The sequence below is a fragment of the Chaetodon trifascialis genome, chromosome 3, assembly GCF_039877785.1.
Source record: "Chaetodon trifascialis isolate fChaTrf1 chromosome 3, fChaTrf1.hap1, whole genome shotgun sequence".
Lineage (NCBI taxonomy): Eukaryota > Metazoa > Chordata > Actinopteri > Chaetodontiformes > Chaetodontidae > Chaetodon > Chaetodon trifascialis.
The window spans coordinates 28,319,863-28,335,171 of record NC_092058.1 but is presented as its reverse complement, the minus strand read 5'-3'; the positions used below and the strand labels follow the sequence as shown (position 1 = coordinate 28,335,171).

At 41.5% G+C, this 15,309-nt stretch overlaps 1 protein-coding gene across 1 annotated transcript; it reads left to right on the top strand.

Annotated features, from left to right (window-relative positions):
• The first annotated feature begins 538 nt into the window (after nt 1–538).
• cass4 (Cas scaffold protein family member 4) lies at nt 539–12,761 on the top strand. The gene is made up of 7 exons (XM_070959091.1): nt 539–697; nt 8,067–8,480; nt 9,172–9,252; nt 9,365–9,481; nt 10,081–11,397; nt 11,523–11,588; nt 11,791–12,761. The coding sequence occupies exons 1-7, from the start codon at nt 695–697 to the stop codon at nt 12,205–12,207; spliced, it is 2,415 nt and encodes an 804-aa protein (XP_070815192.1). The 5' UTR covers nt 539–694; the 3' UTR covers nt 12,208–12,761.
• Nucleotides 12,762–15,309: the final 2,548 nt, after the last annotated feature.

Genomic DNA, 15,309 nt, shown 5'->3' with positions numbered 1-15,309 from the left:
ATACGTTGTTGTGTTTAGTGACATCCTCAGAGGAACTTCTCAAAGCTGGTTTCTTTCTCTACTTTAGCCTGCATCCTCGGACTGGAAGGTCACCCTGCCCCATCATTCCTCTGCATTCCCCAACCCCCCACACAGCTCTCCCAGACGCTGCTCTCTGTGTTGTCCAGACAATAACGAGTAAAGCCACAAGAATTTTCTGCTTCAAACACCCCCCCCCCCCACCCCCCACCCGTAAATCTGTCACATATGGAGGACAATGCCAAATTTAAAAGAAAGAGGAAGCAAAATAAAACAACAGACAAAAATTCCCTCAGTTAGTTGGAAACGTAAACTAGTGACAAGCCATGTACTTCTGCTTTACCAGAGAGATGGAAGGGAGAGAGAGCGTAGAGTGGTATGAGAGAAGCTGAGGGGGGGTGAGGAGGGGCAGCTGTAGAGAAGAGGGTCTCTCTCTGGCCAATGGGGCTGCAGGAAAGCAGCTCTGTCATCGACATGGACCTCAGTTTCTCCGCCCATGGTGTAAAACAGTCCTGCTCTCAGTGACAGTTCAGACAATATGCTGTGAGACACACAGGAGGAGTAAATCCCCACAGTTTTCACACACATTCATTGTTGAGATGGCTCACTGAAAACTGACCCCCTGTGGACGGACTTATTTCTCTGTGTGGACACTGAGCACAACTGCTTAACAAACATGGTGAGTACTGCAGCTGCTCCACTGCCTTTGATTTCACAATTACAAATTCCACAAATAACTTTTATTGCGAATGCTTTATAGTGTCAGTTTTGAATGTATACCGTGATGTCTTTTGTATCTACTCTGTTGCTTACTGTTGCTTGTCCAGAGGAATGTCCCTGTGGACCACCTGCTTGGATTTCACTTTAACTTGCGGTGTCAGCTACCACCTATTTCTACACACGGCCCCTCTGACCTGCTCTACTGTAGGCTGTAACCTGAGAGGGCCGACCCTGACACGGAGCTGAGAGTGAAACTTTATGAGCCTTATTAACACGCAAGCCTTTAGAAGTGCGATTATCAACTCAGGCTGCTCAGAAGCAGATAATTGAAATGTTATGCAGATGTTTCACTTCTTAAATGTTGCACTTTGTACATGTGAATCTGTGTGTGTTCATTTGGTTTATTTCATATTAAGTTATGAATTTTAACGCCAATAAATGTGTCAATTGTACATCTTAAACTCTCAGCATTCAAACAGCGGATCTGATCTTTGGGGGAATCTTCGCATTCTCAGTCCAGCTCAATTCCTCTTTAATCGCACAGCTGGCCTGTCACTGATTGGGTGGATCAATAGACGTATTTGCAACAATTTTTGTGGGAAAAACATGTTAAAGGGTCCCCAGAGTAACAACATGGCACTGCAAGGTTGCAACAGCAGGTGGAGAAATGATTCAAAGAAGGTCTGACTCTTCTTCTGCAGTTTCTCCTCAGCTTTTTGAAAGTACACAATATCTCTGTGTGGCATTTTGTTGCACCTCTGGGAAAGTTTCTCTCAGACTGGGGCCCACCAGCCCAGTCTTTGTTTGGTTTGGGGGTGTCTGAGTGGAAAATGTCTAAAAAGCCTCCACATGATAAGCTAAGCATAATTGTCCCTGGTCCTATCTGTTGCTCAGTGGAGGGAAAGGATATGCATCATCCCGACATTTTCCCATGCAAGGCAACAAATGAGCTCATCTTATTCATCGCTGCTACAAAAAAAAGGACTGGTTTGGTTGATGACTAACTCAGTTTAAGCAACCTCATTTCCGTTCTACGAAGTTGTTTTGTATTGGAATTGACGTCTTTTTTAGTTCATTGAGAGCTATTTTTGGGATGCCTTGTGTGCTGCGCTGCTGCCTGTTTTTATCATCTGAGAGCAGGAGTCAGTAGACAGTCATGAGGCCTTACACAGCAGGAGGCTGGCACGGAGAAGTGGCAGCAGCATCCTCACATCCCACTCAAACAAGTTGAAAATATTTTTTTTTTTGGGGGGGGGGGGGGGGGGGGTCATCTGTCCTTTATGTTATTCAGCCACTGTCCATGTGCTTAACTGCTGAGGGTTATTAATCTGTCTCATCATTAATCCAAGCAGCCAAAGAGTTTGAGGATATATGCCAACTGACTCAAATATTAAATGAATGCTAATGTTGTTCCTTGTCTGCTGGATGAGTAAATAAGCAAGTTTACATTCAGTGATTGTAAACTTTCATTGTGTGTTTCCCTTTGACCGAACAAAAGATTGAAATCATTTTTTTGGAATATTTGAAACCCACATTTGGGTAGCATTCTTTTCTTCACTTTACTTCACTCTTAACCTTGGAGACAGTAGTTTGACAAGAAATCTTAACTTAAGGTCACCCATGCACTTATTAGCTTTAGTATTTGCTCAGTCGTCATTATGTCATCACTTTTCTTCACTGCCATTGCTGTGCTTTGCTCACTTTGCAGGGATCCACTTATCAACACAAAGTTAACAACAGTGTATAGGCTCATGCGAAAAGCCAAATTTCCCATTTTTAAAAAAAACTTTTTATTGTCATTGTAGTATTATTTCCAAAAGAAAGCAGCAACCCATGTTCATTCTGACCACAAGAATAGTCCAAAAGTGTTTCACACAATCTCAACCACCCAACATGCTCTTAAACACAGTAGCAGCTCCAAGTAAAGTGACTACATAGTGAACATGTTCACTGTGTCAAACAACAGAAAATGAGACTGAGGAAGTGTGGGTATAAATAAAACCAGAGTGTGAGGGGTGAGATAAGTTCCTGCCACGGAGCAGTGAGCCTGCAATCCGCTTGTTATCTGCTGCTGCTCACATTGTCCAGTCTGTCATTCACTAACCGCTGCACCTCCAAACAACAAACTGTCCTGTGGTGACTGAAAGGACTCAGTACAGTGCAATGGCTCCTTACATTCTGTCCTTACGTACAGGTACAGAAAGCAGACCTCTTCTTTTACCACAAACCTGTAGTCTAATCATACACACTGAAATTAAGCTGAATCAGCTTTTTTGTTGCCCGACTTTCATACTTCTCTAAAAATCTTCAAATTGCTGCACCACTGCTCAAATCTCTTCTACTGTTTGTTGAAAGTCTGCTGCAAAGTGATCACATTTTTGTCTGAAATTGTGCTCATAATCACTGCCAGTCAACTCTGAAGCCTAAATTGTACTATATGATTTTCATTTTCAGTTTCATAGTCTGGCTTTAAAAAAGCAGATTTCCTGCAGTTTCTCATAAAAACTCATTCTGTCTTTAAGTCCTCTCCCTCATCTCTTTTTTCCAATAGTATGCTTTGTTGCTCTCTAGTCAAAGGGACTAAATTAAACACATTAACAATAAATAAACATTTGCATCTACATCCCAGTAGCACTTCACATTAGTTCACCCATCTTTTAGCTTTTTTGTTTAGTTTCAAAGCATATTAAGTCCATTGGCTGTTTTTTAGTGTTGTATTGCTAGAGGATTAGCTTTCTATTTGGAATGTTGATTGTCCACTAAAAGTCCTTCAAAGTTTTCATCAGTTGTGAATTTTTGTAGGAGATTTTGACACAGTTCTCACCAGTTCCTATACAGGAAATACCAGGGCAGCTGTAAGCGAGTCAGTGTCACTGCCTCAAAGCCTGAATTAGTCTCCACAGCGTCCTCTTGGATTTGTTTTGGTTGGAGAGATGGTTGACAAAGGTGATTTTCCATGGATCACATCTGAGGATCATTTAAGATGATAAAATTGATCGACTAGGGACAAATTCCTGACATGTCAGAAAATAATTTATGGGGACACCACATCTCTCCTTCAAAGTTTTTCCATCTGTTTGTCTGTCTGTCTCTGTCTCTCCTCTTTGTCTCTCCCCCTGCCCCCATCTCTGTATCTAAGATACTGTGGGAAAGTCTAATATGTCATATTTACAGGCTGACTTCCTGTCCAAATTGAAGAAAAGAAATGATCTTAACTATGCGCTCTGCCTCATCTTGAACACCCTCCTCCTGCGGCTCTGTCTGGGAAAATAAGCATTTTTCTAAGTTTATTGAACTTTAAGTCATGTGTGACAGATTTGCTCACTGGCACTGTGGGTGTTGTGCTGGACCTGGCATGTGTCTGAATGCATAATGGATGAGGTGCTGACCTGACCCCAGGTTCGCGCCCAGGCTGTCAAGAGGTCAGCGCGAACCAAGAGGGTGTCGTTCCCACACTGGGAACCACTTCCTGGACTGCTTCCTGTTCCAGAGGCTGTCTGGGACTGGACATTCTTATTATGTTGACACAATAGTGTGTCTCTGCAGTTGCTCTCTGATTATAAGAGTAAAAGTTTGCAATTACCCAACAGCGTCACTCTTTCAAAATGGGCATTTCCTGGCATGAATTTAAATGCACTGAGGATAAATTGCTTAGGTCACTTAAAAATCACTGAACCCACTAACAATTTTGATGATTGATTGATCCTTGAAAGCTTGATTGTGTGACTTTCACGGAAAGTAGAAGGAAGTTAAAACAACACATTCTTTCTTTTATATATGAAAAATTAAATTCCTAAGCAATTTAAAACACTCTGCTAAAGCCTCGCCTGGTATGATCAGGAGCTTATGTCATTATTTTTAGCTATCTTTAGGTACATATACTGTATAACAGATGACTGAGTGACTTCTAACTCCTCCACTTGTGCCACTGTTTCAGTAAGTTTTCACATTTAGCATTATCTCATTATATTCATTTATAGATGCTGTGGCTGCTGTTCAGCAAACATTACGTAGTTCTGCTTCAAGTCATTTATTAAGCAAAGGTGCAGTTTTGCTGCTTTTTTCCATATAACAATGTAAATTGAATTTCTTTGGACTTTGGACTGTTGGTTGAACAAAAGGGACATCAGCTTGGAGGTCTGTCAAGTTGTGATTGGTATGTTACACTGCTTTTCATCAGTCAGTTGAAGAAATAATACTAATCACTGATGGAAATAATCAGCAGTTACAAATTTAGAGTGTTTGGCATGAGGGCAATAGTTTTACATCATCTATCAAGGAATCTAGCATCTAGAAAATTGTCATTTCTCTGACTTAAAGCGAACAGTGAAAATGAAAACAATAATCCGCTCTACATCCACCCTTGTATTGATTTGAAATAACTGACTTAATTTGGCTTGATGTGGCTTATAGCCTGAACAGAAGCTCCTATACGGGACTTTTAAAAGCATTTCTTGCGTTGCGTCTAACTGGCCGATGTTAATTTGTGAACAGGATGGGGTAGAGAGACGGGAGAGGCAGAGACAGCTGTGCATTTAAAGTGCTGAAGGCCAGCTGTCAGAGGGGCTGATCTGCACAAGCAGGCGTGTGCAGGAATCCAAAAGAGTCACAGCTGAATTAGACTTTGTTACTGTACTCAGTGATCAACATGCAGACACAGAATCACGGGTACCAGTAAACACAGCACGAGGCGGGGGCTTCTTCTCTGGACAAGTGACCTGAATTTGCTAGTTTCATATGCTGGGTTGCAGTTTGACAGCAGTGGGTATAGAATTCAGTGAAAAGAATTGTCACCAATAATGAGGTCACACAAGCGGCTGCGGTTAATGGCGTTTGTTGCCCTCTGCAATATTAGGCACAAAAACTCTGCAGGCTGTTAACACACACATCTTAGCATGACCCACATGGATAAAACACAATGTCAAATGTCATCTTAGGATAGTGTACACTTATGATCCCAAGGACAAAATACAACAACATAAATCTTAGTGGTTTGTTCGCTGACTGTCATCTGACCCATGTGTTTCACTTGTATGTCTCTAGTATGACCCAGAGGATTAAGCAAGGAGTTTGCCGAGACTTGGTGTGTGTGTGTGTGTCTGTGAGTGTGTGTGCTGTCTGCTGCCGTTAGTGTGGTCCACAGGCCTGCATCACAACAGGTGCTGAGCGTGTTGGGCTCCGATGGTGAATGGGCTCTTTGTTGCAGAGGATTCACCCTCAGAGAGAGGGCAGAGCCAGCAGAACCCCCCCAGCACACGCTTATCAGCTGAGGATGGTGTTTGTGTGTGGGTGTGTGAGGGTGTGTGTAGTGTGTTTGTTTTGTCAAGGATCTGTCTATGCCATTATTCCTATAGTGTCTTGCATTTGCATCTTGGACCTCTCTTGATATGTGTCAGTGGTGGAATGAACCAAGTATCTTTACTCTGGAAGTTAATTCTGAGGTTCCTGTACAACACTTGATTATTTCCATTTTATGTTTCTGTATTGAAGTGAATGCCATTGGTTTTGTAGGTTTTTGGTCCTACACCAAAGTGTTGGAAATCAGAGAATAACTAAAGGTGTTACAGTTTATCATCTGGAAAACATAGATGACTGTACAGTCACTGAGGCATTAAAATAATTGATTTATCATAAAGAAACAATGGATGCGCAGAATTTTGTGCCAGTTCATTTAAATAACCAAATATTTCAGCGTTGGCCAAAGCAGTGGACCGACTGACCAATGGACCTGCTAAAATTGCATCCCTAGAGCTGTTCCAATGGTGCGGCTAAGAATATTTAATGGCAGATATGATATAACAATGTGAAAATATGAGTTGCAAAGTGAAAAAATGGTAAAACAATGGTAAAAAGAGGCCTCCTAATGAGTGTCCATTGTTTAAATTTGCAAACATTAAATTCCGGAGGATAAAGATATCTATAAGTGTGAACTGTTTTTGATATTACTGATATTGCCATGTTGGCATTTTATGGAGATCATTCTTTAAAAGCATAAATAAGAAAGCAATCTGATGGTTTGACATTTTCCTTAAAATTTGCTTTGTCCATTTAAGTTCTTTATTCTCATATGCACAGCAATATCAGAGAAGCAGTTTTTGGCAATAAAACTCTTATTCTCAGGCTCCGTCGAATGATGCTCGTACAATAAAAAGAAAATCATCAAAGCAAATATAAGAATCTAAGACATAAGACATATAGTGCAGGAGTTAATATAGGAGTCAGATGGACTACGAAAAAGTAGACACGAAAAAGTCACAACGTAATAAGCAATATCATGTTACACTTTCTCAGCACAGCCTCCAACAGTACAGTTGGATTTAGTTCAGCAGCTGCTCATCTAAGCACATGTTTCTCATGAAAAGTAAAAAGATAAACTGATTAGATGTGTGTGATAAGTGTGAATTTTTTGTGTAGCTACACAGTCCAACCACAACCTGCTGGCTGTGTTTTCAGCTCTGCCTCGCGGTTTTGGTTTAGAGGCATGTTTCATTATTCACAGTTTGTCTCGGTCTGCACAGCACAAGCCTTCAGAGAAAAGTGGTTAACACTTCAGTGAAGGAAATTCAGTCAATGTTTGTGGTCATTGCATGTTGCCAAAACAGATTTGTCTCATACAGAAAAGAGTAGTATGAGTATGAGCTGCATAGTACGTGACAGTGAAGAATTCTCAGGGAAACATGCAAAGGCCATGCATGCATAATGATCAGTGATCATTCTTTATTTTTTTCAGAGTACAAATTGGACTCAAAATACGTAGAGTGAAATGAGGTGTCATTCACTCAATTCAATGTATTTTTGGCATGATGGGATATGATGTTCATAAGCCTGCAAGAGGAAGCTTTGAAGACACTTTTTCCATTTACCTTTCTGTAGGAAGCACAAATAGTGCAAATATAGTGCAAAGATGTCATTCAAAAGAAAAAGAGCTCCGACTACGCGACAAGTAGTTGTGTTAATAATGATTTCTAAAATGACTGCAATTTTTCAGTATGGATTTGATGACAACTCAGATGTGCAACTTGCAGCAACATTTTGCAAGCGGAAATGTTGTCATAGGCTTTCAGCAGCAAAAAAAGAAATGTCAGTCCAGACCTGTGGAATAGATGGTATTACATATCTAAATACAATTCAAGTAGTTGCAGTTAAATGTGGATCTGTACAGTGCACACAACAGACAATGCCCAGGTAGTTATTGCATATGAAAATTTTGACATGACTGTCTGTCATGTGTCATGTATCTTACTTTTCGTGTAAAATGTGCCTCTCACTACATTTCTACAGGTACGTTTTACCTCCTAATCTTTTTATCCACATTTTCTTTATTTCAGAACAAACTTGCAAAGGCTCTGTATGACAACACTGCAGAGTGTGCAGATGAGCTGGCCTTCAGAAAAGGGGACATTGTCACAGTGATGGATCAAAATGTGGCTGGCACCAGCGGATGGTGGATGTGTTCTCTTTATGGACGGCATGGCTTGGCCCCTGCAAACAGACTGCAGCTCTTACCACAAACTGGAACCACTGCAGGCCCCTTAAGCCATGCCACAGAAAACCTGCAATTGATTGACGCTAAAACTGATGACAGTGCGCAAAATATCTACCAGATCCCAAGTGTGCCACGACCCCCAAGCAGCTTAGCTTATGAACGCATGGACATGATCTACAAGGTCCCATCCACTCCTCTATCAGCTTCAAAAAGTCCAGTCACATCAGCACTTAAGTACAGCACAGAAGAACCTGAGGTAAACATGGCACAAATAGTTTTTTCTACAAATATGATTGAATTTCTGTAGAGAAAAGGAAAAAACAGACTACCATCTACTAAATGTAGATGGTAGTCTGTTGGCCTGAGGTCAAAATTGGTCCTTTTCCTTGGGAAGTGTTCACTCTCATGATTAGAGAGGTAGACTGTTGCAGAAATGCAATGCTGTGAAACCCCTGCTGGCAAAAGAGCTTACAGATGGGGACCAGGGGCCTCTCCATGGGGACAGGCATGCAGCATGCAGGGTCTTTATGGGCCTATAAAAGACAAACAGACACAGACTTCAGACACTTTTAACTGCAAACAGCAGCCCATGCCGCCAGGGATCCCAGAAAGACAGAAGCGTCTGTACGGGTGTCGGTGCAGCAGAAGGTGGGGAGAAATATACCCACATGTTCACCATTTCCTCTCCTGCTCCGGGGGAGTCCAGTTCCCTTCTGCAGTAGCCACCTAATATTCAATGAGCAGCATGGTTTCTGTTATAGATGTGCGTTAATTGGCAAAGTGCATGCAAAATGGGGTTCTCCAGCACTCTTAACAGGCTTCAGAACAAATACTGTCCCCATAAATGTGTTAATGTAGAGGTCACTGCATATTATGCAGCTTTGATCAAAGCAATGCAAGTGTTTCCAATCAACCCCAATATTACAGCCTGTCTATTTTGTCTGCAGCCTTCTTTCAGCATGGTGTCCCATTCAAAAGTGGAGGTTTACGATGTCCCAAGCCAAGCAAGAAAAACTTCTCTTTTCACTGTGAGCTCCACAAAAACATACACAACAAAATGCATCAACAGTAGTGATATTCTACCACTTCAATGGGTACAGCTCTGATGTCTTTACTGTTACTGTGATGCTCTATTTTCAGGCATCAACAACTCCAGGACATATGCCACGAACACACTCACTGCTTCCAATTTCAGAGCTGGAGAAAAGATTTGACTCTCCGGAGAGTTTAAGGTGTAGCAGTCCAGGAGACTCTTACGTAAGTTTCAGACATTTGGAGGGATTAATGAAGCAAGGAACCTATGATGTGCTCACTATAAAATGCAGTATTTCTTTCACATTTTTTAAATATTCTTCACCTATATTAACGGTTCAGTATACTTGAAATGAGCTAGCTCATACAACGTGATGTCCAACTACGCTTAAAGGCAAAAGTGTTTACACCTATTTCAAATTGTAACACTCCAAGGTGTGGTGAAAAGCCTGCAGCCTCCTCATGGCTGTATTACACTGCTCTATCTTTGCTTTGTGGTCTTGACACTGTGAATCATACAAATGGAGATAGTGGTACTTTCGGACAGTCTCTTCTCTGAGACATTCATGGTGTTGTTCTCAGTTGTAGATATGACAAGTAATTGTATGAGAGCTTGAGAGAGACATTCAAAGTATGACTGCCCACCCAACTGTGACATTGGGAAGGTGTGGGGCAGGGGGTTCAAATGCTGAAAATCTTACGAGAACTTTGTTTGAAGAATATTGAAGCACTTACTTTCCACTAAGAATGGATGCCTGCTTTGTGTCTAAAGCCCTTTTCATTTTGCACAACTGTGATATTGACAATTTTTTTCTTGTGCACAGGTGTATGCAGTTCCACCACCTTTACCTCAGGAACCAAACTATGACATCCCTGTTCCCTCCGTCACAGAAGCCCAACAGAAAATGGTCAGTGGCTACAGCACCCTTCCCAACCCCCGCAAGCCTGAATGGATTTATGATGTACCAGTGGGTCCTGAGAAACAAAGTCCACCCCAAGGTTCCTATGATACCATGCCCTCCAAAGCCATTTGCAGGCAGCTCTATGACACTCTTCCGGCACATGCTTGGCCAATTCAAAGAGGCAGTCCAACTCCTTCACTTTATGATATACCAAAACCCTGTTCTCTCGACATTCTCAGTCCACCCAAAGTGCTGCCAAGGGTCCCCATTTATGACAAGCCGCCAGCACAGAGGCTCACAGAGGAATTAGTTTATGCAGTTCCACCTCAGGAGGAACGCCTCACTCGAGTTCTCAGTGATCGCCCCAGTGATCATATACCCCTAGAGTGCAGGGGTGACTCAAGTAATGCTCATGAACTGAAAAGGGTGCGCCTTCAGCGAATGAGGAACTTCCTGGCCTGTACATCTTTCCATGACCTTCCAGGAAGTGGGGAGTCAGTGGCACAGGAGGACGACGAGCGAGGTAGAAATTTACCTCTCTCTGCAGCAAGCAGTCAAAGAATCAGCACAGCCTCCAGCTCCTCCACAAGCTCCTGTGACTCTCTGGCTCTGAGCTCCTCCTCTCCTGAGCCTCTGCGAGAAGTGACGCTCTGCCAGGACGAGGCCTGCCGCAGACTGCTGGACCTACAGGAGTCCATTTGCAGAGCTGTACCCCTTCTCATGGAATTTGTCAGCAGTCATTGGAGGAGCAAAGAACATTTGGAGAAACACCTAAAGGAGATCAAAGAAGCAGCAGAGGGGATTGCATGTTCTCTGACGTCCTTTCTGAACTTTGCCCTAGATGTTAAGGGCAATGCCCGTCGTTTGACTGATGCTAACCTTCAGACAAGGCTCTATAAACAGCTGTCCATTGTAGAAGACTCAGGTGTGATCCTACAACAAACAGTAAGTGCTCTGAACATGGCTGGCTGGCCCCTCAACACACTCTGTCAGGATCCGGGGCAGGTCCAGACACCTGACCAGCTGGAGCGCTTTGTTATGGTGGCGCGCACTGTTCCAGAGGACGTGAAGCGTCTGGTGTCAATCATCAATGCCAATGGCAAGCTTCTGTTCAGAGCCCCTCAGAAAGATCCAGAGCCTCTCAACACCATAAGTCATCCAGACTCAAAGAAAAGTCCTGAGGAAAATGAAAAAGGAGGCGACTTAGTGGAGGATGACAATGACTATGTAGAGCTACAGGTGAAAGCCTCTAATCTTCTATCACAAATAATATAGGTTACTATGGTAACTTAATGAGATTTTAACAACGGAAAACCCAAAGCATACCTACTAATGTAATATTTTTGATACTGACTTTTCCTCAGACTAAGAATGACTTTGAGAAGCAGCAGAAGGAAAAAGAAAATGTCACACCAGTCAACAAGGAACAGGTGAGTATCTCCTATTGACACAAGGTATTTGTTACTACTTCATGAGCATGATGAAAATTAAAAACTGGAAAATGGATTTTTATAGTCTATCTGTCTGCAATGTAGCTATCCAGACTTTCCTTGCAATCAGGAAACACAGTAGTGTGGAAGACATCATATGTGGCTATCTTCACCTTCTTTGTTCCATTTCTCCACCGCTCAGGCTGATAAGAAGCGTCACTCCTCTGAGTCCAGCAGCGGCACAGAAGAACATCAGATACCCTCCCTGTCAGAGCATTGTCGGCTTTACTTTGGCGCTCTCCAGAAGGCCATTGGCGGATTTGTAGGCAGTCTTCGAGATGGCCAGCCACCAGAAAAATTCATCTCACAAAGTAAGCTGGTGATCATGGTGGGCCAGAGACTGGTGGACACCCTGTGCAGGGAGGCCCAACGTGGAGGGTCCAGCCAGAGCCTTCTGTGTAAAAGTAACCACCTGTGTGCTCTCCTGAAGCAGCTGGCTGTGGCCACCAAGAAGGCTGCACTGCACTTCCCAGATAGACAAGCTCTGCATGAGGCTCAAGAGTTTGCAAAAGAACTGGCCCAAAGAGCACAGCACTTTCGGATATCGCTTGACCTCTGAGAGCACACGCTCTCAATCAAGCATATTGATCAGTTGTATAGCAAAAGACGTTGGTTTATTCATCATCATTTAGTGGGTTCCTTTTTTATTCATTTCATATTTAACTACATTCAAGCTTCATTGGCCAAAAAGACCATTGCTTTTTGGTGAATGTTGTTATCATGATGAACGCAGGTACTGGTTAAAATATTAATGATGTTAGAAGTCAGTGAGCAGAACAATTAAAATATGGAGTTGTATTTGAACTAAAATAAAAGACCTAAACACAGAGGAGAAATAAATTGCACATTTAGGATATTGTACTCAAGCCAATTTTATAATGCAATTTTAAATATAAATTATAAAATAGAATTTGTTTTATATAAGTTACAATTATTTTATATTCTCTGAATGTTTATGTGGATGTTTTAGGTATCATATTACTTTATTGTTCAAGTTGTTTATTCTCTAAGGTAGACGTTTGATAGAGTCTACTTTTTGTGAATATCTATGTAAATATTCTAATAATTGTGTTATGCATTCCCAAACTCTTCCTGATAAAAGACACAGAGTACAACACATGTGGAATTTTTATTGATATTAAAATTAGAAACTGAAAACTCTTTACATTGTTTTGTTAATGCCTATCAGAAGCATACATGAAGAAAATAGTAATTACCTCTGTAGAAAGGATATTCATGTAGCAGTCTATGCAAAATAATGTAAAATTAAAACGTCATTTTAATAGGCACTGAAAATACTACTCATCTTGTGAAAGAGTTAATCTGATTATGCCATCAGGGTTACCTCAGTTTGAGCTTGGAGTCTACAAATACATAGGAGAAATTTCTAAGAGACAGAGCATGACAAACTGGGGCCATTGAGTTGGAAAGATGTGGGTGTTTACCAGGCAGGGAGGAGTCAAGATGCTATTTGTTGCATAATGGGAAATGAACGATACAGTGTTTTTGGAGTTTTATCCATAGGGACTGAAGGTCAGGATATCTTGTCTTGAAATCTCTCTTGTGAGTTCTTCAACTTTATATAAGTGCATTAATAACTGCAATTAAATATTGTTCAGTGAAGTGGAGGTAATCTTTTTCACTGTACCATTTCTAAAGAGAGATAACAGGTCTGACATTTCAGAACAGGAACCCTGAGGTTGGTGGAACTTAAGTGTCTTGCTTAACCCACTAATGCACACAATTTTGTCTACAGTTAACCCTTTAACACCCACACACAATATTTTGCAATTTAGGCATAACACAACCAAAAGGTAGCAAGTGTTTAAGACTTTAAAACAAAATCTCAAAAATGTTGAGGATCTCTGATAATTTTTCAGTCATTAAACTTTTGTATTTTTACACATGACCTAATGTTCTGCTATGGTTGCCTTTGGCCCACATTGTGAAATAAGGAAATCTGATATTTCTTGCATCTATCTGATGAATTGTATTACAAACATGTACTTTTTTCATGGTTTGGCACCAAAGCATCTACAGTCTTGCAGGTTCAATTTTAAGCATCTACACAAGCGCCTCTCACTGGGCTGACCAATACCTCTGAAATATTCAGGAAACGCCCCAGAACAGACCAGATGGTTTGTCCCTCTGATTACAATCCTGGCCACACAAGTGCGACTGGAATTTGATACACAGGAGTAGTGCTAAATATCAAAATACCACATGTTATGAAGCTGACAGTGCAGGTACTGTAGAATAAGAAACAACTAATACAAAAACAGTTCAGTACAATACAATGATACATGTATGTTGGTGGGAGGGTGCATGGGCCCAGGGCTGGATTATAAACAGGACAAAATGGGCCTCTGAAGGCTCCAGGTTCACGGTGTGGCAACTAATTGATTAACTGAAAGTGCCCAACACTTTAATTCCAAGCACTTTATTGTTTGCCTCTCAGTCCCGCACACACACAAACTGATGGCAGTGAGCTGTGATGCATGCTGCTGGCCTCACCATCAGGAGCAACTTAATGCTCATTTTCTTGCACATGAAAGGACATTTCGACACGTTGACAAAAAGAGCAGGAAGTCAAACTGCAAACCCTTTCATCTAACACACACTATCGACTGACATAATAAGGTAATAATTAAAAATAATTCAGGTGGGTCCTGCTTTACTTCCTGGTCTTGAGGCTATGTCTTGAAGAGGACCCTGTTTCAAAGCCTACATTTAAGGGCTTCATTATTTTTGCAGATATTGTTCCAATAAGGTGCATATTCATTATTTTGCATTTAATCAAATTCCAGACAGCAAACTGGAAACACTGAACGCAATGCACAGAGAAGGGGCGGAATAAGGGGTCAACACAGGCTCAGCACCTCATTTTGTCCCAGTGCCCCTCACCAGGTTCATCTGGCCCTGAAAGGACCATAATGCTGTAGTAGTGCTGTAAAAATAAAAATGATTATTGGAGCTTTATATTACTACGTACATTATGATAGACAACAATGCACAAAGAGAAATGTGCATAGCAGAAGTCAGGGCATGCGCTCACATGGCTCTGCTTCATATGTGGATATCCGGCCCCTATTTCAGTACCTCATTCTAAAAGTCACAGACATGTGATGATGCATTTTGAAGAGCAGCCATGGAAAACAATGTGGTATGAGTCTGGGCTTTCAATTGTTAACTAGCAAATGGTATGCAGCATGCAGCAGGTTGAGCTCAGCAGGGCTTGAGTCTGCTTCTTTGGTTGATGGTAAGTTCCTGCGTCACTAAAATATTTAGAAAACAAAGTTTGCAAAACATGAAGGAGAAGTCAAACACTAAATGACTGCTGCATACACACGACGAGTTCCTGATCATGTGCTGCCCTCTAGCAGTGCTGTGAGAATATGATTTCATCCACACGTCAGTGAGGATGAAGGAAATTCAGATGATCTGCTCAGGACATGTGGCATTTACTTCATGGCTGATTGCTCATAAGAATGAACATAATTCTACCTCGTAATCACATTATTTAACAGTATGAAATGTAGGTGTCTGCTTCTCTAAACTATACTATTTTATAACATTGTAGTTATAAAAAAAAAAACTAAACTAGGAGGAAATCGTTTGTTCAAGTCAAGACAACAGGTCCCTGTGGGTTTTAAAAATGTCA

Bases quoted from the DNA above. Each gene is read 5' to 3' on its own strand.
- cass4 (XM_070959091.1), top strand. The intron at 9,482-10,080 runs GTAAGTTTCAGA...TCTTGTGCACAG, and splicing joins GCAGTCCAGGAGACTCTTAC to GTGTATGCAGTTCCACCACC. The intron at 11,589-11,790 runs GTGAGTATCTCC...TCCACCGCTCAG, and splicing joins CACCAGTCAACAAGGAACAG to GCTGATAAGAAGCGTCACTC.